This window comes from Oryx dammah, unplaced genomic scaffold (genome assembly GCF_014754425.2).
Source record: "Oryx dammah isolate SB20612 unplaced genomic scaffold, SCBI_Odam_1.1 HiC_scaffold_17, whole genome shotgun sequence".
Taxonomy (NCBI): domain Eukaryota; kingdom Metazoa; phylum Chordata; class Mammalia; order Artiodactyla; family Bovidae; genus Oryx; species Oryx dammah.
The window spans coordinates 47,627,770-47,654,571 of NW_024070201.1; the positions used below are offsets into that span (position 1 = coordinate 47,627,770).

The 26,802-nt window shown below is 37.4% G+C and overlaps 2 protein-coding genes across 2 annotated transcripts in view; one reads left to right on the top strand and one right to left on the bottom strand.

Moving 5' to 3' along the window:
* The first annotated feature begins 12,384 nt into the window (after window positions 1-12,384).
* On the top strand, window positions 12,385-13,329 carry LOC120876651 (olfactory receptor 52D1-like). The gene is given in 1 exon segment (XM_040258621.1): window positions 12,385-13,329. A coding segment is annotated over 1 exon segment (945 nt).
* An 8,260-nt stretch (window positions 13,330-21,589) lies between these two features.
* LOC120876652 (olfactory receptor 52A1-like) overlaps window positions 21,590-26,802 on the bottom strand; it is a 9,417-nt gene continuing 4,204 nt past the window's right edge. The window contains exon 2 of the mRNA XM_040258623.1: window positions 21,590-21,619. Within this exon, the coding sequence (XP_040114557.1) occupies window positions 21,590-21,619 (30 nt within the window). The remainder of the gene's footprint in view (window positions 21,620-26,802) is intronic.

The following is a 26,802-nucleotide window of genomic DNA, read 5'->3' on the forward strand; positions in this document are numbered from 1 at the left end:
TCCCTTGGAGTTCAAGGAGATCCAACCAGTCCATTCTGAAGGAGATCAGCCCTGGGATTTCTTTGGAAGGACTGATGCTAAAGCTGAAACTCCAGTACTTTGGCCACCTCATGCGAAGAGTTGACTCATTGGAAAAGACTCTCATGCTGGGAGGAATTGGGGGCAGGAGGAGAAGAGGATGACAGAGGATGAGATGGCTGGTTGGCATCACTGACTCGATGGACGTGAGTCTGGGTGAACTCTGGGAGTTGGTGATGGACAGGGAGGCCTGGCATGCTGAGACTCATGGTGTTGCAAAGAGTCGGACATGACTGAGCAACTGAACTGAATTGAATTGACACGGTCTCAGGGATTTGGAGTTGGTTTCTCTTTCATATTCTCCACCAAGGTTTTTTTATGTGCACCTACCCTGCAATGAGGCAAGAATTTTAAGTAAATTTCTATCATTTTTTCCATGGATATAATTGATTTGTGAACTATGTCAGTTTTGTTAATCCTGGAGCCTTCCTTCAATTTTCAGTGGAGTCCCAACTAGTTTTCTACTGTTGCCATCTGTGAACACAGTCTTCAGACATCTCTGACAGCCAGGAAAACATCAGCCGTCACAGCCTCATGATCCCTAAGTTATTAGAATGAAGTTAACCCACCCTCAGGCTATGATCCCATGGTCCACTATAATGGCAATAATCTAATGTCCTTCTTTTTTTTTCCTGCTCCTTTGCTCATTTTCCCTCATGATTCAATCTTTCTTTCATAAGAGTAAGTTGGCTATTAATGGAGATCTCCTCATAGAAAAGGTAAAACAGATGTTATTATCCAATTACTTAAAAGTATTCATGAGTCACAATCACATCCTAATAACTAAGAGTTCTTTTAGACTCATAATTATTTATATATTTATTATCATATTGGAACCTTGGAATATGAGGTCAACAGAGACTTGGTTATATATGAGTAACCTGAGGTTCAGAAATACCATTGAGCAAACTAAAGACCAATTTTGTTTAGAATCCAAGCCCCTGATTCTAAAACTTTACTAAAATACGTTGACTCTATGTTCAGAAAGTAGCCTCAGTTCTGTCCTGTAATGACCTTCCATAGCACACTAGGAAGTGTGTATTCTTGCCACCTTTTAAAAGGTACTTTCTCCTTAGACTGCAGGATAGTTTTACAAGGTTTCCCTGAGTAATTCTCAGAATTACATATCTTTTTCTGCAATTGCTTCCAAGTTTTACTTGAAAATGCACAGTCTTCTCACTTTCCTTTAGAGTTTTAACAAAACAGTGGCTTAGAAGAAAACTGAGAGAGATAGGCCTTAAAAGAAAAAAAAAAAATTGCTGGACAGAGAATGGAATGAAGGGGGAAGAGTTGTGAGAATCTCTGCCATGGTCAAAACAGAAATCAGATTGATTATATTCTTTGGTGCCAGAGATAGAGAAGCTCTATACAGTCAGCACAAGACTGGGAGCTGACTGTGGCTCAGATCAAGAACTCCTTATTGCCAAATTCAGACTTAAATTGAAGAAAGTAGGGGAAACCATTAGATCATTCAGGTATGATCTAAATCAAATATCCTATGATTATACAGTGGAAGTGAGAAATAGATTCAAAGGATTAGATCTGATAGAGTGACTGAAGAACTATTGATTGAGGTTCATGACACTTGTACACGGAGGCAGTGATCAAGACCATCCCCAAGAAAAATAAATACAAAAAGCCTAAATGGTTGTCTGAGGAGGCCTTACAAATAGCTGAGAAAAGAAGATATGCTAAAGGCAAAGGAGAAAAGGAAAGCTATAAGCATCTGAAAGCAAAGTTCTAAAGAAAGCCTCCCTCAATGATCAATGCAAAGAAATAGAGGAAAACAATAGAATGGGAAAGACTAGAGATCTCTTCAAGAAAATTAGAGATACCAAGAGAATATTTCATGCAAAGATGGGCTCGATAAAAGACATAAATGGTATGGACCTAACAGAAGCAGAAGATATTAAGAACAGGTGGCAAGAATACACAGAAGAACTATACAAAAAAAGATATTCATGACCCAGATAACCATGACGGTGTGATCACTCACCTAGAGCCAGACATCTTGGAATGTGAAGTCAGGTGGGCCTTAGAAAGCATCGCTACAAACAAAGCTAGTGGAGGTGATAGAATTCCAGTTGAGCTATTTCAAATCTGAAATGATGATGCTGTGAAAGTGCTGCACTCAATATGTCAGCAAATTTGGAAAACTGAGCAGTGGCCACAGGACTGGAAAAGGTCAGTTTTCATTCCAATCCCAAAGAAAGGCAATGCCAAAGAATGCTTAAACTACCACACAATTGCACTCATCTTACAGGCTAGCAAAATAATGCTAAAAATTCTCCAAGCCAGGCTTCAACAGTATATGAACCATGAACTTCCAGATGTTCAAGCTGGATTTATAAAAGGCAGAGGAACCAGAGATCAAATTGTCAACATACATTGGATCATCAAGAAAGCAAGAGAGTTCCAGAAAAACATCTATTCCTGCTTTGTTGACTATGTCAAAGCCTTTGACAGTGTGTATCACAACAAACTGCGGAAAATTCTTAAAGAGATGGGAATACCAGACCATCTTACCTCTGTATGCAGGTCAAGAAGCAACAGTTAGAACTGAACATGGAATAGCAGACTGGTTCCAAATTGGGAAAGGAGTATGTCAAGGCTGGATATTGTCACCCTTCTTATTTAACTTATATTCAGAATACATCATGTGAAATGCCAGGCTGGATGAAATACAAGCTGGAATCAAGATTGCCAGGAGAAATATCAATAACCTCAGATACGAAGATGACACCACCCCTATGGCAGAAATTTAAGAACTAAAGAGCCTTTTGATGAAAGTGAAAGAGAAGAGTGAAAAGTTGGCTTAAAACTCAACATTCAGAAGACTAAGATCATGGCATCTGGTCCCATCACTTCATGGCAAATAGATGAGGAAACAGTGGAAACAGTGTCATACTTTATTTTGGGGGCTCCAAAATCACTGTAGATGGTGACTTCAGTCATGAAATTAAAAGACACTTGCTCCTTGGAAGAAAAACTATGACCAACCTAGATGGCATATTTAAAAGCAGAGGCATTAATTTGCCAACAAAGGTCTGTCTCTTCAAAGCTATGGTTTTTCTAGTAGTCATGTAGGCCTGTGAGACCTGGACTATAAAGAATGCTGAGCGCCAAAGAATTAATGCTTTTGAACTGTGGTACTGGAGAAGAGAGTCCTTTGAACTGCGAGGAGATTCAACCAGTCTATCCTAAAGGAAATCAGTCCCAAATATTCTTTGGATAGACTGAGGCCAAAGCTGAAACTCCAATACTTTGGTCACCTGATGTAAAGAACAGACTCACTGGAACATACTCTGATGCTTGGAAAGACTGAAGGTGGCAGGAGAAGTTGACAGCAGAGCATGAGATGATTGAATGGCATCTTCAACTCAATGGACATGAGTTTGAGGCAAGCTCTGGGAGTTGTTGTTGGACAGGGAAGCCTGGCATGCTGCAGTCCATGGGGTTGCAAGAGTCAGACACAACTGAGTGACTGAAATGTACTGAACTGAACTGGAACAAGAATGCTACCTTATGAAGCTTTGGTCTACAAAATATACACTCTCATTACTCTAGCGTCCTGCCCAACATGCTCCCCAAGTGCAACAATTCTAGTCAAATTAATCAATAATCCCTAGTCACCAAATCAAAAAAATGTTCCTGTTTTCATTATAACTCTCAGCAGTATGCAAAACTATTGACCATGTTCTCCTCTGAAAATATTTTACATATATACTATTTCTTGAAAACCTGCTTGTTTTATTTCCTTCTACCCTACTAATTGATCTATTTTATTTCTTTAAAACTTCATTGGTTCCAACTCCAGTACCAGATTTCTAAATACTAAAAGTACCCAAGTGTTCCTTCTGTTTTCATTTCTAATATATAGCTACACTTTTTCCTAAAATATTCTATTCAGTAATTGCTTTTAAAAACTATCCGCTGGTAACTTCACCATACATCTCTATTCTTAACTCTCTACTTATCTCCAGAGTGATATCAAATAGTCTATCAGATGTCTCTGTTTTATGTCTAAAAAACACAAGAAAGATCACATGGCCAAGAAGGAACTCTTGTCAATAGCCTTAATATTTCCATCGTAGTAAATGTAACTCATGCTACACAAATTGATCAAATGTAAAAACTTGCAGAAAAGGCAATGGCAACCCACTCCAGTATTCTTGCCTGGAGAATCCCAGGGATGGGAGAGCCTGTTGGACTGCCGTCAATGGGGTCACACAGAGTCAGACATGACTGAAGTGACTTAGCAGCCTAGCAAAACTAAGCTTTGTCCTTGATTATTAAAATCCATGTCCTCTCATCTAAGGTCCAGAGTTCTTTAATCTATTTATTTCTGTTGCTTACCTCAGCATTCCTCTTCTATTTCATTGGCCACTTAGCTAATCTCATTTCTTCCATTCTTATGTCATTCCTCAAATCAATTTTCCTTAGAGCAATGAATTCTTAAAGACATAGGCAAGTCAGTTCATTTCTGTGTTTCAGTTCAGTTCAGTCACTCAGTCCTGTCTGACTCTTTGCAACCCCATGAATTGCAGCATGCCAGGCCTCCCTGTCCATCACCAACTCCCAGAGTTTACCCAAACCAATGTCCATTGAGTCGGTGATGCCATTCAGCCATCTCATCCTCTGTCGTCCCCTTCTCCTTCTGCCCTCAATCCCTCCCAGCATCAGTCTTTTCCAATGAGTCAACTCTTCGCATGAGGTGGCCAAAGTACTGGAGTTTCAGCTTTAGCATCAGTCCTTTCAATGAACACCCAGGACTGATCTCCTTTAGAATGGACAGGTTGGATCTCCTTGCAGTCCAAGGGACTCTCAAGAGTCTTCTCCAACACCACAGTTCAAACGTATCAATTCTTCTGCGCTCAGCTTTCTTTATAGTCCACCTCTCACATTCATAAATGACCACTGGGAAAACCATAGCTTTGACTAGATGGACCTTTGTTGGCAAAGTCATGTCTCTGCTTTTGAATATGCTATCTAGGTTGGTCATAACTTTCCTTCCAAGGAGTAAGAGTCTTTTAATTTCATGGCTGCAATCACCATCTGCAGAGATTTTGGAGCCTAAAAAAATAAAGTCTGACACTATTTCCACTGTTTCCCCATCTATTTCCCATGAAGTGATGGGACCAGATGCCATGATCTTAGTTTTCTGAATGTTGAGCTCTAAGTCAACTTTTTCACTCTCCTCTTTCACTTTCTTCGAGAGATTCTGTGTTTAAAATGTATAAATTGCTGCTAATTATCTCTGATAAAAAGGGAAGCCATTGTAATTATTTATAAGATCCTTCTTCCTTATGTTTAGAAAAAGGGAGGTAGATTATACATGTGATTTTGCCCAGGCTCTCCTTTCAGTTCATTATGTGCCCTCATGCTCAAATCCCCTAGATTGCCTCTTACACAGTTTACTAGTTTTAACCTCATTTCCACTCTTATTCCCAAATTATATTCTTTCCTTCTTTCTTTTTGTATAAAATAACCCAAGGCCCTTTCTCATAATTCTATTCAAATATGCTCTTCTGCTTATCTAAAATACCCAAACACATCTCATCTCACATTACTGCATCACGTTATACAAATTTTTTCCTACAAAATTCATTACTTTTTCACCTCACTCAAATTCCCTATCTCCAATTACCTATAACAAATCTCTTTCCCTGAGCCACAGTTATCCACTTCTTTCCATCAACAAAGTGATAGCTGTTTTCCCTTCCAGCTTTGCCCTTCTGCCCCATAACAGACTTACTCCTCTGTCTGTTGGAGACTTCTGTTTATTCATCATTTAAACAACTTTCACTGCTTTGGTTTTTTGCCCATATTTAAAGTGCTCAAGTTGGAGATAGTGTTTTCTAAGGGGTATAGAGTGTCTCCAGCTTATACATCTGTGATGAAAGAAGCTTTTCATTTTTCCTGGTTATATGGGGTCCCTGAAAGCCTGAGGGAATCAGAGCCACTAATGGTACATTAATGAGTAAGGGCCTGTGAGCCTAAGGGATGGATGTTCAGGATGAGACAGAAGGAATTTCCACAGGAACAGAGAAAGCCTAAGGGAGGCACAAGTGGACAAATGCAAGGAAACTGACTCTACCTCTGATGGCTGCTGAATTTAGATACACAATGGGAAGTTGAAGGGTTCCAACTGAAAACTCCCTAGTGGAATAATATAACTAAGAATAGTAAGACTACAAAATAAAATTATGGGACTACGGAACTAAAATAGATATTAGAACTTGGCGGCTTCTGACACCCAGCCTCTATGGGATCTTCCCTAGATGGACGGGTGAATCACAAATAGATATGTTCTTAGAGGGACTAAAATGGGTGTCAGTAACTTCAAATTCTGATTTTATTAAAGAGATATGAGATTATTAGTGCCAATAACCATCTGCCAGAAGTGTACACAAATCCTGTAAACTTGTGTAATATTACATGTCATTATCCTAGGCTTAAATTATTTCTAGTTTAATTTTACAGAAAATATTTGGCTGTAGCATAACCAAGCAGAAAAGGAAACACAGATATGTAACATAAGACTAATATTAAAAAATAATAATACAAGAATAAACAGAGAGGATTCAAAAATATGTTTTAGATAGGCTTTAAAATAACTGTGAATAAAAATATTCAAGAAAATAGAAAGTAAGATTTAAATATTCAGGAAGAAACTGGAATATTGCTTAAATTTCAAATGAAAATTATATAATTGAAGAAAGATAATTATAATTGAAGACATAATATTCTTTTTTATAAGCATTAGGTATCATTACTTAACTCTAACTTCTTAAACATTTTAGTGGTATAAATGTATGTTTACTAGTAATTTTCTGTTAAATGGATACTAAAATAAACAGATATTTGAATCTTTTTGAAACAAAACAAATATACATAAATTAATTAGTTATAATTATATATATAATTAGCTGCTGCTGCTGCTGCTGCTGCTGCTGCTGCTGCTGCTGCTCAGAGAAGGCAATGGCACCCCACTCCAGTACTCTTGCCTAGAAAATCCCATGGACAGAGGAGCGTGGTAGGCTCCAGTCCATGAGGTCGCTAAGAGTCGGACCAGACTGAGTGACTTCCCTTTCACTTTTCACTTTCATGCATTGGAGAAGGAAATGGCAACCCACTCCAGTGTTCTTGCCTGGAGAATCCCAGGGACAGAGGAGCCTAGTGGGCTGCCATCTATGGGGTTGCACAGAGTTGGACACGAACGGCAGCCTACCAGGCTCCCCCGTCCCTGGGGTTCTCTATATATTATAATTATTAATCAATACATATATGGACTTTAGTCTACCAGGCTCCTCTGTCCATGGGATTCTCCAGGCAAGAATACTGGAGTGGGTTGCCATGCCCTCCTCCAGGGGATCTTCCTGACTCAGGGATCGAACCCAGATCTCCTAAGTCTCCTGCATTGGCAGGCAAGTTCTTTACCACTAGCACCACCTGAGAAAACCATAGCTAGTTACAATTATACATTAAATTGTATTATTACTTACACACACACATATATATAATATATTTATATAATATATAGCATTATATATATAACATATACTATATATACTATATATATTATACTATATATATATATCAATTATTAATATATATACATATATATTTAAAATCTATACTTGAGACAAAACATAAACACACTTTTAAAAAATAATAAAAGCAAACCCTTTAGCAGGGAGAAGAGTGGCTTCCTAAATATATCCACATCCAAGTCCTAGGAACTTAATGTTACTTCACATGGTAAAGGAGTATTTAAGTTACTGATGTCTAATAATCACCTGATCTTAAAATATGGAGAATGCTCTAGCTTATCAAGGCAGGTCCAATGTAATCATCAATTCAGTTCAGTTCAGTTACTCAGTCATGTCCGACTCTTTGCGACCCCATGAATCGCAGCACGCCAGGCCTCCCTGTCCATCACCAACTCCCGGAGTTCACTCAGACCCACGTCCATCGAGTCAGTGACACCATCCAGCCATCTCATCCTCTGTCGTCCCCTTCTCCTCCTGCCCCCAATCCCTCCCAGCATCAGAGTCTTTTCCAATGAGTCAACTCTTCCCATGAGGTGGCCAAAGTACTGGAGTTTCAGCTTCAGCATCATTCCCTCCAAAGAAATCCCAGGGCTGATCTTCAGAATGGACTGGTTGGATCTCCTTGCAGTCCAAGGGACTCTCAAGAGTCTTCTCCAACACCACAGTTCAAAAGCATCAATTCTTCAGCACTCAGCTTTCTTCACAGTCCAACTCTCACATCCATACAGACCACAGGAAAAACCATAGCCTGGACTAGATGGACCTTTGTTGGCAAAGTAATGTCTCTGCTTTTAAATATGCTATCTAGGTTGGTCATAAGGGTCCTTAAAAGTGGAAGTGGGAAGCAGCAGAGAAATCAGTGTTTTAGTGATACATGGTGATAAAAACTTAATTATCCATTGTCAGCCTTGAAGATGCAAGGAGACTCTGACCCAAAGAAATAGGAGCAGCCTCTAAAAGCTGGAAAGTCAATAAAATTCATTCTATCCTAAAACCTCTGGGAAAGAATGAAACCTTTAGTCCAGTGACATATGTGTTGAATTTCTAACATACAGAATTAAATAAAAAGTTTACGTTGTTTTAAGCCATTAAATCTGTGGTAACTTACTATGGCAGCAATAGGAAACAATTCTGATAGGATTCTAAGGAGTATTTGAGAAGAAAAAAGACAACTAGTAGAACTGCTCTAGTCACTATTTATGAAACTGCACATAAAATTATACAATTTTACTTTCAAACACACACCCCTAAAAACTGTCAGGTAACAGATCATAAAATAATTATGAAATTACTAATTAATAATCATCAGAAAATGGAAAAATTTGAATAGTTGGAGGAGTGAACTAGAAGGTCCAAAAATACATATATCAAGAAAGGTAAAAGAAGGTAAATAATAAATGAGAGGAGAAAATACTTTAAAAATGAGTAATAATTACTAGAATTAAGGAAACACACACAAAAAACAAATTTGTAGGACACATGGTATAGAAGAGAAAATAGATTTTTTAAAAACTTCAATGTTAAAGAAATTAACTGCAATCAAACTCAAGATAAAAATTTTAAGCTTTCTAGACAGCAAATTCATGTTGGAAAATAACTTTTTATTTCCTGAAATATTATGTTCCCTTATTTGTTTATTATTGATTTTAATCACTACACCAAATATTCCTAGAATGAAGGACCTTGTCTGCTTTATTACATTTCTAGTTTCTAGACTATTACTATGTCCTAGTACCTATGAAAGAGTTGATTTGATGACTAACATAGTTGTTTTTATGAATAAATTCAGGAATGTGAAAAATTTCCATATGTGCGATAATGGAGCTAGAGATCATAGTTTCTTTGCACAGCAATGTTCAGAGCAGTAGATGCACATGGTTTTGTGAACTTTCTATTATTTCTATCATACTACATGAAGAATTAATCTTGATAATTTTTCCTAGTTAGTAAAACAATAAAATAATGCATATATTCAGGCACTGGAGAATGGTTAAGTAAACTATGCAACACAATTCAATGACATATTTTGTGACCATTATAATTACAATTATGAAAATCCTATCATTTCTTTTAAGAAAGATCTCTTCCATTATATTTTCTCAGAGGAAATTAGGAATTACATGTACTCAAATAAGTCATAAATTATTACTTAAAGCCAACGTTGCCAAAAATTTGAAAGAATTTTGTGAAACAAGCATATCTTTAAGTATTTGTGACCAATCAATATATCCCTAATGAAATTACTTATACAGTGAAACATAACCCACTGAAAAATTTATCTGTTTATTCCTATCTTCCTGGCTCTTGTGAAAGTGGTGTGAGAATAACTCAATCCCCTGCTCAAGAAGCTCAGCTCTGGTATATCTTAGGCTCCACAGGGAATCCACGCACATGTGGGCCACTTTCTTGGCTCCTGGGAGCCTGTGATCCTAGAACTATTAATATAATTGAGGTTAGTTGAGAAGAAGTAGATTTGAATTATGACCAACCTGTTCTGATGATATAGGACAGGTGGGGTGAAGGATAATACAACCACCTCAGCATCTTTATTCATTACTAGAGTTGTGGAGCAAGAGGCCCTGGGTTTTTCATCAAGGCCAAAGGGATCAGAAAACAGAGTGATATTAAAATTTAATGACAGTGATATTAAAATTAATTTAAAATTAATGGTTTAGAATAGTAGGTGGTGAGAAAATGATTGAGTGATGATTAGTATCTTCTATAAATAAACATCCTCATTGAATTGACAAGATGTTATAAAATATTTTTTATTACATCTCTCTCCTTTCTGTCAATTCATGGTTTGTATCAAAGCTGATATTCCTTGACCACTAGATCTTACTCCTCTAGGATTTTCCTTTTTCCCAAGAGCTTAGTCTTCCTATCTGATCATGGCTTTCAGTTGGGGTTCTCTAAGGATAAGTAATGCCACTGAAAATAGGAGACATAACAGTAACTGCTCCTTGACCTGTTCAATCAAACTCCAGGGCGAAGTACCCACATCAGCATTTGGTATGTACAACAAACTCAAGAATAAGCCATGTTATCAAATCTATTTATTTGGGAGATAAGACTGAAGAAATTTAGGCTGTGCTACAGAGAGAGGTACCTGGGAGGACAGAAATTGTGTATTACTTTCTTCTCAGATTCTGCAACAGGGATGCTACTTGCACATGAAGTCTAAGTATATATTATTATTGCTTAAGTGGAAGCAGGAGCTTTGTGATCTACTGAAGAAAAGTCAGTTCCTGCAGTGGCAATGTGACAAAGAAAAAAAAAAAAAATCCAAGCAAGTATGTATGGCTTGCTTTTACTTTTTTTTTTTTTTTCCTCACTTGTTTGCTATATCCCACTTTCTATATTTTTCTCTTTCTTTCAGCATTTATTTTCTCCTGTTTACTCAAAATTATTACTGGTGTTATTTTAAAATTCCTAATTCAAAGTTTTGTTATTTGATTTTATCACTTATATAACAAAAACAACACAGTCCAGGAATTTATTACAAATTTTAGAATTGGAATTTTGCCATGCAGATGGCATGTTTTCATATTTTATAATTACATAAAGGGGTGTTGCTCTGAACTTGATTTACTCTTTAAATGAAGAGCTATTCTGAAGAGGAAACTTAACTGCACAATAATGTATGTGTTTTGCCTACCCTTTACATGCTAATATCTACTTTCTAAAATTTTATTTGCTGAAGTAAAGCTATTATTCAAAGTAAATCTTAAACCATATGTATTAAGACAATTTACAGCTTCATTAACAAATAATTTTAGATTTCCCTTATTGTCTTTTCTCTTATTCAATTTCAAATGAGAAAGCTCCTCAGTGGTTGCCAACTCCAAAACTGAGAGATGTTTATTTCTGCCCCCATGCCATCTTCTAGGTATTAGGACTTCTAGTCCTTTTTAGCTCCCTGGCCTACATTTGAATTAGGCAAGTACTGCTACTACATGATCCAGGGTTGGTTTCATGTACAGATGTGGACCTGAGGATACAGATGGCTGACTAAGGGATTTGAGCATCTGAGGATTTTACTACCCATAGTGGGTCCTGGCACCAATCCTCCATGCATTCTGAGGGAACACTGTATTTCACAAATGAAAGTATTAGTCACTTAGTCATGTCCAGTTCTTTGTGACTCCATGGACTAGAGCCCAGCAGGCTCCTCTGTCCATGGGATTTCCCAGGCAAGAATACTGGAGTGGGTTGCCACTTCCTTTTGCAGGAGATCTTCCTGACCCAGGGATCAAACCCAGGTCTTTTGCATTTCAAGAGGATTCTTTTCCATCCGAGTCACCAAGGAAGCCCCATTTCACAAATAGTCTTGAACAAATTAATTTTCAATAGGGTTAATACAGTTAAGGTTACAGTCATCTGATTGTGAATTTACTTATGTTACAATTTTTTCTTTATCTTAAAGGTCCAGAGTGCTTCAGAACCAAGACTAAACATCTTATCTGTGAATCCTCTGACTCACAGAAGTAGAATAAATATCTCTACCTCTTTGTTCATAAACCTTTTACCACACTGATCACATGGGAAATTAATCACTGGTTTATATCAGTTTCTTCCCCATTAAAATGTTAATTTGAAATTAGGAATTACGTCCTATTTATCATTTTATTTTTAGAGTCTAAAACATTCTCAAGATTTATATTAATAAATGAAGTCATCAGTAAATAAATGGTCATATGAATATGAAAGTATACACATATTCTGCAACTGAACACAGCCCGTATTCTTCATCATGTCACTGCCAAACAACATCAGCTTTCATCCCAATACCTTTCTTCTTGTTGGCATTCCAGGGATGGAGGCCATCCACACTTGGATATCAATACTCTTCTGCCTTATTTATTTAACTGCTATCCTGGGAAATTTATCCATTCTATTTATTATCAGAACAGACTCCAACCTGCATGAGCCCATGTACTTCTTCCTCTGTATGCTCTCTGTGGCCGACTTGATCCTTTCCACTACTGCTATGCCCAAAATCCTCAGCATTTTTTGGTTCCATGACAGGGAGATCTATTTTGAAGCCTGCCTTGTCTAAGTATTTCTCATTCACTCACTATGCAGCATGGCCTCAGGGTTTATCTTGGCCATGGCCTTTGACAGGTACGTGGCAATCTGCAATCCTCTGAGACATTCCATTATCTTGACACACAGAGTCATCCAGAACTTGGGGCTTGCTATCATCTTCCGTGGAGTCGTACTTTTCTGTCCTCAACCCTTTATGCTTTGGTGGCTTCCCTACTGCAGAACTAACGTCATCCCTCACACCTACTGTGAATTTATGGCTCTGATCAAGCTGGCTTGTGCAGAGACCAGGATCTGCAGAACATACAGCCTAACTGCTGCCTTCCTCACTGGAGGTTTAGATTTCATATTAATCCTCTGTTCCTACGTTGTCATCCTTTACACTGTCTTCCATCTTCCATCCAAGGCTGCTCGGCTCAAGACCCTGGGCACTTGTGGATCCCATGTGTGTGTGATCCTGGTGGCCTATACTCCAGCCTTTTTCTCCTTCCTTACTCACAGATTTGGACACCATGTGGCTCCTCATATTCACATCTTTGTGGCTAACATCTATGTCCTTGTTCCACCCATGGTGAACCCAATGATCTATGGCATAAGAACCAAGAGGATCAGAGAACGATACCTCCAGGTTTTGACTTCTCACAAATTCTAAGACAATCAACTCTTTCTGTAAAAATTTTCTAAGACTTATGAAGAAAAGAGATATTAACCCTCTTTCTAGAAGACTGAATCTCTACATCTTCTATTTGTAATATAAAGTATTAATTAGCACTGACTAGATTTATTCTTAAACAACTTGCTTTAGATGATAGCTGAGTTAGATGATTTATTTTTAATATATTTGCTTGGTAATGAAATGTCTCAACAATTATATCGTCTTATTCACTATGTTCACTCATATAAGATTACTCTGTTGTTCAGTCTTATTAGCTTTATTATAAGTATTGTTATTGACTTACTATCTCTGACTTTCATTAAGCTGCCATGCATTTGTAGGTTTCAGTGAACGGGGCTATCTGTATCTCTGCAACAATAAGACTGAAATTATTTTAACTTCATAACGTTGGAAATTGAGATGGTTTTTAGCAAAATATCTTCGGAGAAAGCAGATGCAAATTTTAAAAACTGTCATGATATGTCTTCCAGAGGCCTTCCTGTAATTTCTTTGTAACATATTCTTACGTGTTTAACTTATTTAATTATGTTGCTAGAATCCTTTTAAACTTTCTAAGTAATATACATTCCCACAAATACACCTCCAGAATGCTTAATGATTTTATAACTGCCCTACCATTTTTCCTATTTTTGTTTCTTCAGTTTCAAGTCGATTCAGTATATTCTTTGAAAATGTCTATAGCTCTCTCTCCCATTAACTGACTATCTTCCATACACTAATCTTATTTGCTACCAAACTATACTGTAAAATAGAGAAATATTCTCTCGGCATTTCCTCATAAATAATCTTTCTTGCTACTATTGACTCATATTTGTATAGACTATTGTGTAGAATTATTCATTAATGTCTGTAAGTCATTATGGGTACACCAAGTCATTATGAATATATATTAAAATTATGTTTCCCTTAATATCTAAACTCTTCCTGATTATGATTCAAATAGTTTTGTCATCAGGACACAGTAGTATATTTTATCAATCTCTTCTCAGTCTGAGTACCTCCCTCAGTTACAGTTATTCAAAGTCATGCCACTTTTTCTCTTTGATTTTTAATTAATTCTTTCTAAGCAAGTGGGTTATTAGGTATTGGGTACTACCTGACCCATTTCTATTGACTGTCCTATGATTTCACACTTTCTACCTCAAAATGAAAGTGTAACTCTGTGCTACTATTTCTGATTATCTAAACTTATTTTATTGTTGTCCATTTCAAATTGTCTTATTTAAGATGGAAAAGACTAGCATATCTAAAATTCTGAGAGGTAATAAAAGGTAGCATTTAAAACAACTGGCTCTCAAGCGATACTGCTCAGCTGACTCCAACAACCACTTACTAGCTGTGTTGATCCTCATCAAGTTATGACATCTGTCTGCTTCAGTTTTCTGAGTGGTAAAATGGAGAAAATTGATAATAGGTATTTCAGAATATAATTCTAACACTTAAAAAATGCCTGTTGTAATTTGGTTCCATTGGAGTTGATTTATCAAGAGCTTAAAATTTAAGCCTAGAATTAAGAAACATTATCCAGCAAGAATGTTTAAATTGGAATCCAGTAAATTGGAAATAATTTTACCATTTGTGATCTATTTTCATTAATTTAGAAACCAAATGATGAGAATTTGGCAGTGAATAAAAAATAGATTCAAAGAAAAGGAAAAGGGTCCAATTAGAAAAGTTGGGCTGATAAGTTCTTAGAACCATCATCATAGTTATGCTTATGTTAAGCTTACACAGGTCTACATAAGAAGAAAATGAGGCTTTGACTCATGGATCAGCTCTTATAGGTAGTTTTTATTTGTGTGAATTTTATTTAATATTGAAGAACTATCTTCACTTATTTCTACATCAGTGACAACACATATTCTGGAGTAGTCAGGAAGCTAACCTACCAGTCACACTGTAGTTCAGACAGGTGCTTAATTGAAGAAGATTTATTCAGTGAATGAATACTAGAATTCTACTATGGCCCAGACATGCAAGCAGTAACACACAAGATTAATATGAAGCACACAGGCCCCTTGAATTATATAATGTTTATCTCGGAAGGAAGGGGCATTTGATAAGGTGCTTAAAATAAGTGATTTAACACATAGTGAGAAAATAATTTCACATCATGGAAAAATAATATAAAAAAATATAAGAAGTGCTCTGTAAGAACAGAACAGGGTTCTTCTCTAGAGGGTGTATTCATATTCCCTCTCAGAATAGGTTTAAAATATAGTGAAAACATTTTTTGAAAAGGTGGGAAAGAAAAATTCATGCAAAGGAAAAAGTAAAAAGACCTGAAGGTAGAGAATAGGTTAAGGACAATTACAAGAACTGTGCTTGGGGAACAAAATGGACAAAGGAGAGAGTCATAACATATGCATTTGGAGAAGGCTACAAAACCCAAAACCATTAATCATAATTCTTCAGAGCACAGAATTGTGTGACCATCCTGGGGACCACTGATGACATGGAAAAATGACAATGAAATGAGAACGTTATTATCCATTAACTTAAGGTAAAGCTGGAAAGTCAGAGGACATCCTTGAAAGAAGGTGACTGACTTTCATTACTATACTTGGAGAGCTAAGAATGCTTAAGGAATAGTGAAGCGCCAGGGAAGGGGAAATTCTCAAACCTAAATGTTCTATGCCACTTCAGGGCCATATTTGGGCAAGAGTGGGACAGTGAGTCATAGAATGAAGATATCTGAGCTGACATACCTAAAAAAATTTAAACTTTTGCTTAAAAAAATAAAAGAATGACAATATCAATAATTGGGGGGACAAATTAAAAGTTGGTTGGGGAAATCTTATTGATATAGGACTAATCCCCTATGATATAACATTTTTTGTAAGAACCTTTGGAATGATACTATTATGTGGCTAGTTTGATTCTTGGAATTTTGTTTTACTAACTGAAATAAAGATGTTAGAAATGCCATCATCTCACATAACATAGAAATGTATAAAAACACTCAGAGATCTGGATATGATGGAATGGACAAATTATAAAATGCCAATAAACAGTAGCCAATTATATTTTATGAAAGGCAATAGAGAGGATTTATCAAGTGAATCCAGAAGTAATAGACTGATGAGAGAGGGACTACCACCACTGAGAATCTAGTGATGACTGGCATCTATAGCCTGGAATAAAGGAGGCACATACTATTAAGGACTGTAGGCCTGCTCAGTTGTATCTGACTCTTTGTGACCCGATGGACTGTAGCCTGCCAGGCTTCTCTTTTCCATGGAATTTTCCAGGCAAGAATACTGGAGTGGGTTGCCATTTCCTTCTCCAGGGGAATCTTTCCAACTCAGGGATTAAACCCACGTCTCTTGTATCTCCTGCACTGGCAAGTGGGTTCTTTAGAAGCTGAGTCATCAGGGAAGTCCTTACATACTATTATAGAACTAGGAAATACAAGATAAAATAATATTATCTTAATAGAACTTAGTCACATGAAACAAGGTGGTAAATTTTTCTTTGTAATGAAAGTGAAGGGCACAGTAATGGTCAGGGGTCCTGATGCAGAAAGAAATATGGAGATGGTTAATATAATATGGCATTCCTGGGGGCAGATAAATGTCATCTAAAAAGAAAAAAAAGGTATTCTTCAATATATACAACCAAAAGAAACCAAAGATAGGTCATAAGGAGGCTGAGAGCAACTAGTTCAGTGGAAATGTCACAATACTTTGCTCAGTTTTCAACTTGAGACAATTTCCAGATCCAGAATCCAGATGGAGACTACAAGAGAAGCTGTGTTTCCAAGAGCAATAATATTGCAATAATATTGCACGTTTTCTCAGAAATGAATCTCTTAGTCCTTCTACAAAGGAATCCAGTCTTATTACAAAGATATTTGTAACTGACATGATACCAGAAACTCAAAGTATCATTATACACCCTTATTCAGTTCAGTTCAATTACAATGAGAAAAAAAAAAACAGGGAAAAGGCTAAAATGGAGGCCTGTTTCAACTTTGATTCACAGAGGAATCAAAATGCAATCACATTCACAAAATCCAGTAATCATTTACTCCTTTCTCAAAACTATAATTTAAAAGGACATATGTAGCAGATAGCAGAAACTCCACACTCATTTCTTGAACAGTGGGTAAGAGACTGTACAAGAGAAGATTAAGTGAGAGACTTTCCAACCGTCCTTCTGCAGATAGTAAATAAAAACAACATTGCTTCTTGTGAGGAAAGGTAGAGAACAAATTACTCATTGCAAACATAAATGTTGAAGAAAGATTACCCTATTCATATCCTCATTTAATTCACCAATCTGGCCCCCACACAATTCTAACACAGTCAAACGTTTTGTCTCTATTTAAGCAAACCATGAACGTGGAGAGGGAGTTAATGGACTACTGAAAACACAACCAATGAATGGCACCAACTGCAGTACTGTGCCACAAGTTTTTTTTGTTTTTCTTTCGTTTGTTTGTTTTTGCTAGATTCCTCAGGTATATAACAGATGGACACTGATCTGGCAGATTCATTATTTTCCAATTCTATCAGGAAGAAAGTTAAATAGTTCACATACACAGGGGCAAAAGAACAAACGTGGCATAAAAACTCAGGCATGCCCAGGACTTGTTAATTCTCCTACTGTTCTGCTGCAGTTCAAAGGACCTTGAACAATCAATAGATTCTGGAGAATATAAAACTCGTTTATTTTAATGAAATATTTGAATCATTAATGGAAATTTTATTGGGCCTTGGTAAGACATATTTGTTTCAAACAGTGGGAAATAAACCTTACGAATATTAAATGGACTATCTCCTCAGTGAATTTTTAAAAAGCCTATTGCTCTGAGACATTTTTTTTTTAAAGGCGTGTTTTAAAATAAAGGATGAATGTTTGCATCTCACACCTCCCATCGCCAAAATAAAGCACAATTTGTGGTATACCTTTTCATCTACTACAAACATGTACCACGCTTCGGATTATATCTTCAAAGCATTTATGAAGTGACAGGAAAGACTTTAAGCTTTGTGCTAGTTCCAAAGCAGGAAAGAGTTATGAAGCAGGCCTTGGTTGCCTCATACAGAGCCCAGCAGTTTGTGATACATACAACCTGGCAGTCTCTAATGGATTAAAACATTTGTGGTGGAAAGATATCATGTGGAATTTATGGTCAGCTCTAATAAGGTACAGGCACTGTAGACCTCTAGAGTTGTTGAGTAAAGCCATGGCATAAACGGCAGAATTTTTACCCCCCAAACAGGGGGCTTCTCTCTTGCCTGTGGTGAATACAGGTTATTGCCCTTCCCTTGCGTGCAATACAGAGTTCCCAAAGTCCAGGAAAAGAATAATAATAATAGTAATAATACTATTTCTACCTCTGTCAGGCAAATTGCTGAGATGAACCGGGAGCAGGAGAACCCAGAGCAAGTAAGCTTCCATTTCTGACCAATTGCATACGCCCAGGATTCTGAGTGGGTGGAGTCGGGTGCTAGGGCTAACGCGATTGACTAACGGAAACAGTCCTCTCACCAATGAGGAGGTGCGGCAGGATAGAGGGGCGGGGCCTGGTGAAAGCGCTCCTGGGAAGTCTCTGGCCTTACAGGCAACGAAAAAAAGGTCATGAAAGTTGTTAACTACTGTGGAAGCGCGGCTGGATGCTGCAGGCAGGTGAGAGCAGTGCTAAGGGAGGGCGAAACAGAGTAAGATCCATTCCGTCCACTCTGTAAGCCAAGTCTTGGCTTTTGTAGCCCTATCACACCCGTCCATACCCACAGCTTGGATCCAGCCCTACACTGTCACCCCTGGCTCTTCGCCCTTCTATTCTTGAGCACCCGCTTTTCTGGCTCACTCTCTTCCTCCCTGCTGTCCCTCCACCCACCTCTCTGTACCAGCTGCCTCTCTTTCCTCAGCTCTCCTTTCTGGTCGTCTTTCTTAGAACCCTTTTCTTGCACCTATAGTATCATTGGCTATTATCTGAGGTCACGGAGGAGGGGGCACACAAGGGGTGAGGGTCAGCCGGTGAATTTTGAATCTCCTAGAAGTGAACGCTGGATTTTCTGCAAAGCAGCCATTCACTGAACCATTTCCCCTCACCTGTGGCCCTTTGTAATTTCTACAGGCTGTGGGCGGTCCCATTTAACTGAAAGCTAAGACTTTCAGTTAATCTTTCTCTTGGCAAAGTTACTGTGTTCAGGAAGGGGGTAAATAAGGACATAGTTATGCTACTAGTATGATCCAAGAGCATGTAAAGGACTAAATATTTTTAAAGTGTTTGATAGAAGATAGGGTCCTTTGCCTTGAAAATTCCATGGACGGAGGAGCCTGGTAAGGCTGCAGTCCATGGGGTCGCTAGAATTGGACACGACTGAGCGACTTCACTTTCACTTTTCACTTACATGCATTGGAGAAAGAAATGGCAACCCACTCCAGTGTTCTTGCCTGGAGAATCCCAGGGATGGGAAAGCCTGGTGGGCTGCTCTCTATGGCGTCGCACAGAGTCAGACACGACTGAAGCAAATTAGCAGCAGCAGCAGCAGCAGGGTTAAGGAAGACAAGGAGTCTTAAGTCTCTGCCCCAAAGTCCGTTGTTAGTGTGTCAACCACAATCTCATCTCTGTCCATGGGAAAAATCTGGTCCTCATTAAAGCCAACCCGAGGAGACACGGAGGGGATTTGAGCTACAGGAGCTCCATGCCTGGCGCCTGTGATCTCTATCTCTGTTCATAGCCTTTCTCCGATATTCACAGCCTAGCAAGGGCCTGGTCTCCTGCTGCTGCTAAGTCGCTGAGGTCTGTCCCACTCCTTGCGACCCCATAGACGGCAGCCCACCAGGCTCCTCTGTCCCTGGGATTCTCCAGGCAAGAACACTGGAGTGAGTTGCCATTTCCTCCTCCAATGCATGCATGCTAAGTTGCTTCAGTAGTGCGGGACTCTGTGCAACCCCATAGATGGCAGCCCGCGAGGCTCCTCAATCCACAGGATTCTCTAGGCAAGAATACTGGAGTGGGTTGCTATTTCCTTCTCTGTGCCTAGTCTAGGAGGCAATATTTATTGTGGCAGTATTCTCCAGTCTGCAAAGAACAGCATTGCCCTTCTTGTTCCTTACATAGAGCCTGAGTATTTCTTCCTCTGTGTTGCAAGACTTTAGATAATATCATTATGCATCAGGTTTTAGTGAGTTCTACTGAAGAAACTTATGGTTCAGTTCAGTTCAGTCGCTCAGTCGTGTCCGACTCTTTGCGACCCCGTGAATTGCAGCACGCCAGGCCTCCCTGTCCATCACCACCAACTCCCGGAGTTCACTCAAACTCACGTCCATCAAGTCGGTGATCCCATCCAGCCATCTCATCCTCTGTCATCCCCTTCTCCTCCTGCGGAACTGTGGTGTTGGAGAAGACTCTTGAGAATCCCTTGGACTGCAAGGAGATCAGCCCTGGGTGTTCTTTGGAAGGAATGATGCTAAAGCTGAAACTCCAGTACTTTGGCCACCTCACGGGAAGAGTTGACTCATTGGAAAAACGTATGGGACTCTGTGGAAATATGCATCGAACAGTTTTGCCATATATACCGCACTCATATGTTTCTTGCTGTGATGCTAGTTTTTTATATATATATATATCATTTTTTAGAAGTAGGGAAGCAAAGTTTCTACCCTATATTTTCCATTACTAATTTCTCCTTGAAATCCTTCACTAATTTTTTTTCCCCCTTTCTTCGCTCCACCTCCCACCCCCACCTCCCATCATAATGAGTCTGATTGAGAGTCTTAAAAAGATATTTCATACTTGGCATTATGAAAAAGAATCTCCCTTCCCATGTGCTTTATTTTGAAAATAGACACTATTTTATGATTTATTTGGAGAAATTCTAAACTGATTTGGAAAAGAATCCTTAGCCAACAAGGAGTTACTGCAACATGAAATTAACACAGATTTTTCTTTTTTGTTATTTTACTTGACCTTGTTAGGTACCAGAGGTACAGGGCACTTGACCATGGAATGAAATGTGATTCTGTGTCCAGACTACAAATTATTACCTAAATTCTGTCATATCAACTAAGTCATATGGCCCATCCCAGTTCATTGTAAGATGGAAATTCTACCTTTCGGACCAGGTACAAGCAGGGCCAGAGGACACAAGTAATCACCATAAACCAGTTTCCCACTTGCCCCTGTCACCTATCACTTTTGTACCATCACTTCTCCAAGTCACGTCTGTTGTCTCAGGATGGTTTATAGTGACCAGCTGAAGGAAAAGAAAACAAGTAAAACTTAACTTCTGAGTGCATATATCTGTACAACCTTGAAATGGACTGCCTCTGTACTATAGCACCACTCTGTTAGGATCAAGAGTGACTCTGATAGATATTAATAAAGGGAAATACACCTGGCATTTGGAACATCTGACTACAGCAAGTGCACCCAATAGTTATAGCTTCAAGTGGTATTCCTGGTCATACATTTTGTGTTAAAAAAGTGCCCTGAAGTAAAAATGTCTACAGACTCCTGGGAAGTTTGAAAGAATAATTGGTTAGAAGGCTGAATGGAGAAATAATGGAACCTTGGGAAAAGGAAATCTGGGAAAGAAACATGCGGTTAACTCAAAGCAGAGGGCACAAGTGTAAAGATGTTTACATTTACTGTTAATATTCAGAGCACTGAGGATAGAAGGAACATGGCACAACTATTGGAATGGATTGACTGGCAGTCATCATCTGTCACTGGTCACCTCCAGTGCTAGAACAAATGTCATATGTATTCAGTAGACTTGGGAGTAGAGATGGAGGTTTTGCATGGTCTCAATTCCTTGGGTTCCCACATACAAAGGCTACTCTTGTTACTGCTACTGCAGGATGTCCTACCTTCCAGACAGAGCTGATACAATTCCATCCTTTGAGAAGACCATCCAGACATTTAATGGCACGTTAGTTACACTGGACCTCTTTCATTCTGAAAGGATCTACAATTCATCATTATTGGAACTGACATATATTCAGCCAGTTTTCTTTTTGAGATTAACTTCTCTGCTTGTAGGACCTCAGCCATCAAAGCTAACTGAGTGTTCACAAAATAATTTATATGCAAGAAAAGGACCTTACAAACTATCACATCAAACAAAGTTTACAGTAATGGGGTGAAGCTGTGGGCACATGGCCATGGCATCCATTGGTCTTCTTACATACCACAGGACACAGAAGTTGTATGCCTAACTAAGTGATGAAACAGGTTCTGAAGGTGCTGCTGAGTTGCTGATTTGGAGATAATACCAGCAAAGATTGGATGTTTTTCTGCAAGAGATAGCAAATGCCCTAAGCGAGTGGGTCCATATCTGTAGTGCCACTGGATCAGGTAAGAGAGTTTCTCCAAACCATTTATTGAAAAGATAATGCTTTCCCCATTGTATGTTGTTCTTGATTCTCTTCTCACACATCAGTTGCCTATACATGGGTGGGTTGATTGCTGGGCTGTCTTTCATGTGTCTGTATTTCTGATTTGTGCCAGTACTATACTGTTCTGATTATTGTAGCTCTGTAATATATTTGAAATCAGGAAGGATGATCTTCCAGCTTTGTTCTTCCTGCTCTAGAGTGCTTTAATGTTTTTTCATCTACTTGGTTATGTATATTCCTTACTATTCTATTGTTTTTGATGCTATTGATTTTATATATAATTTTATATAAATTATAAAATATTAGGAAATTGTGCACTTCCATATAAATTTAAGGATTATTTCTATTTCTGTAAAAATTCCACTGGAAATCTGAAAGGCAAGATTGCATTTTACTTGGAGATCACTTCGAATATTACGGATCTTTGAACAGTGTTATTTCTTCCATTCTATCAGCATGGGATATTTTTTTCACTTATTTGTGTCTTCTTCAGTTTCATTCATCATTGCTTTATAATTTTCATATACTTGGTTACATATATCCCTTTCTATTGTATTGTTTTTGACGCTATTGCTTTTGTATATAATTTTGTTTATTTTTGGCTGTGTTGGGTCTTCATTGCTACCCAGACTTTTCTCTAGCTGCAGAGAGTGGGGGCCACATTCTAGTTGTGGTGCATGGGCTCCTTATTGTGGTGGCTCCTCCTGCTGTGTAGCATGGGCTGTAGGGCTTGCAGCCTTCAGTAGCTGCAGCTCACAGACTCAGTGGCTGAGGCTTCTGGGCTGTAGAGCACTGGCCCAATAGTTGTGGTGCACAGGCTTAGTTGTGTCATGGCATGTGGGATCTTTCTGAATCAGGGATTGAACCTGTGTCTCCTGACTTGACAGATGGATTCTTTACTACTGAGCCACCAAGGAATTTGCTGACACTGTTGTTCATGGGGTTGATTTTTAATATCTTTTCTGGATAGTTAGTTTGTACCTTTTGGAAATGTAACTTATTTTTGTATATTGATTTAACATCCTCTGATTTAACTGACTTCATTTATTATTAGTCTTATAGTTTTTTAGTGGATACTTTATGGTGTTCTATATTTAGAGTGTCTTTGAGGAGACACAGGAATTGGAGAGCAAGTGATTTACAATAATGTGTTCCAATGTTTGGTGAATATGAACCTCTTGAATATCTGGGGAAGAATGTTACAGGCAAAACAAAATAAAACAAAAGCACAAAATTAAAAGACTCTGAAGTTGCACATACCTTGCATTTTTTGTTATCTGTAAGAAAGCTGAGGTAACTAGAAAAAAATATACAATGGAGGGATCACTTGGAAGAAGCATATTCTAAGACATAAAAAGGGTCTAGAGGATGTGTACCCTTGTAACAGATGTAAGAGTTAGTCTGTTACTTTGAGTAAAATGAGAAACCCAGGGTATTTTTTCAAATAGGCAAGGTTTGAACTGTATTTTCAGAGGATAATTCTGATTGTTATTTTGATCTTTGGCTAAAAATGGAAATGGTTGAGAACGGGGATGATTTATCATTATTATATCAAGTAACATGAACTTGATACTTGAAATGTAAGTAATATTATATTAAAATTAATTCCTCCACTCACATGGACTTATAATAATAACAGCAAAAATATATTTCTCACTCATTTTTCAGTTTTGTTGCCTCAGTCTGGAACTTATTGTGAAGGTGATGCCATTATAATTAACTACTGCTATTGTGTCATAGAGAAAAAGAGACTCTGAAACTAAATTATGGCTTATAAATCTTCATTCATAAATAACGCAGTTAAATCTTATATTGGCCAATGCAAATCACATGATGAAAATGAATGTCACTAGGATTGAAAAATAACACTCCAACAGTAAGAGACTCTATCAGGCAGGTTCAGTGAATATTTCGAACTGATAATATACTACATTGTTATTACAAATATCCAAGAAATAAATAATAGCTGGCAATAATTTTATTAGATAAATATGTGTTCTGGATATTTTGGTAGAAAAGTGAAATGCATTTGTTGATTTGAATGGGATATATGAAAGACTTACAGAGAATAATTTTGGAAATGTTATCATAAGCAATTTTAAGGATGTATTTACTCTTAGTGATATGGGAAACACTGGAGAAAAATAGTTTTGGATATGTTAATTGAAGGTGAATGTCAAATATTCTAATGCTAATACCTGATAGACAGTTTAATGTGCAAATCGGAGGTTCACATGGGTGACTTTAGTCGGAGAAAAGGGTGGGGTGAGGGGACAGCGAGGCTAGGATGATAAGTGGTGATGTGGGGAAAACAGTAGAAAATAAAAGAGAAAATGGTATGATATTGTACCATGAACCATGTATAGCTTGTACTAAGAATTCTGGGTTATCGTTGAATGAAATGGAAAATAATTAGATGATTTTGAGCAAGGTAATGGCAGCATTTAAGTTAAATCTTAATGAGGTTGCGCTGGCTGCTATTTATAGAATCAGTTAAAGTTTGTAGGAGTTGAGAAAACTGAGAGATAAAGACAAATTAGTAGGATATTGCAGCAATTCAGAAGAGATGATAATGGTTTGGATAACGTTGATTGAAATGAATTTGCGAAATTAGGTTTAGACATGTCTTGGAGACACAGGTAACAAAATTTCTGAACAGGTGGCATATGAAAGATAATATAATGATTGGAGTTAAGGGTAATACTTTAAGTAAAATAAAATGTAGATATCTTCTTAGAAAAGCAGAATATCTCAGGCTTCTCCCACATTTTCTTATTATACTGTGGAGATTATCCCTGTATTACTTACTACCTGAACATTTCTTAGAGAATATTCAAATTTCCTCTGCAACTCTGCATTTCCAGAAAAGCCCACATATTGCTTTCTCCACTGCTGCTGTTGCTTTGACTGGTCTAGTTTCCTGGAAACCAAGGCAAAAGTAAAAACGTAGTTGACTGAAAACTGAGAATAAATAAATATGAGCAAAAGTATTTGAAATAAAAGACTGTATAACAACCAAAAATAAATGTTCTTTTTAAGTGGACATACAATTGTTAAGAAAAATTAGCACATGATTCAAAGTATTGATATGTTCTCTGACCTAATGCAGTTAAACTCATTGCCAATGACAAAATTATATATCAAAAAAGATAATATTAAAATATTTGAAAATTAGAGTATCTAAGTAATACATAGCTCAAAGAAGAAGTGTCAAAGAGAATTAGGAAATATTTCAAATGTAATGAAATAAAAATACAAGAAACCAGAATTTCTATGGTAGGTAAGCTAGTTCTTAATGGCAAATGATAGCATTAATTTTTACATTAGAAAAAATAACAATATCTAAATTATGTTTCCATCTTAAAAAGATGGAATACAGAGGCCAAAATAAATCAGAAACAATATAAGGAAAGAAATACTAAAAATAAAAACTGAATTGAAAACAAAAGATTAAAAAAATTAATGAAACCAAAGCCTGTTTCTTTCATAAATCTGTAACTTAATTGACACAGAGAGAAATCACCAACATCAAAAACTAAAAAATAAAGAAGACATATCAATACTGACCTTATAGATAACAAAATGAGATAATGGAATACTGCAAACAATTCTATGCACATAAATGTGACAATGTAGATGAAACAGATGAATTTGTTGAAGGAACAAACTATCAAAATACACTCAAGAATACATAAATAATGTTTTTTCTACATCTATATCTTAGTGAATTTTATCAAATATTTAAGGAAGAAATAACACCAGTTACTTTCAATATCATCTAGAAGCTAAGAGGGAAAGGAAACAACTTTCAGACTTGTTTTATGAGGCCAAACTTGCTCATAATGACAACCAGATGAAAACTGTACAAGAAAAGACACTATAGATCAATACTCATGAATATAGATGTTAAAATCTTCAACTATACATTAGTAAATTGAATCCTACAAAATAAAGACAAATAACATGTCACAGATCCAAAGTAGGATTTGTCTCAAGAATGCAAACATGACTGAACACTCAAACAGTGAAGCCCACCACATTAAAAGATGTAACAAGAAAAAGTCATATAATTTTATTGACACATGCAAAAATCAT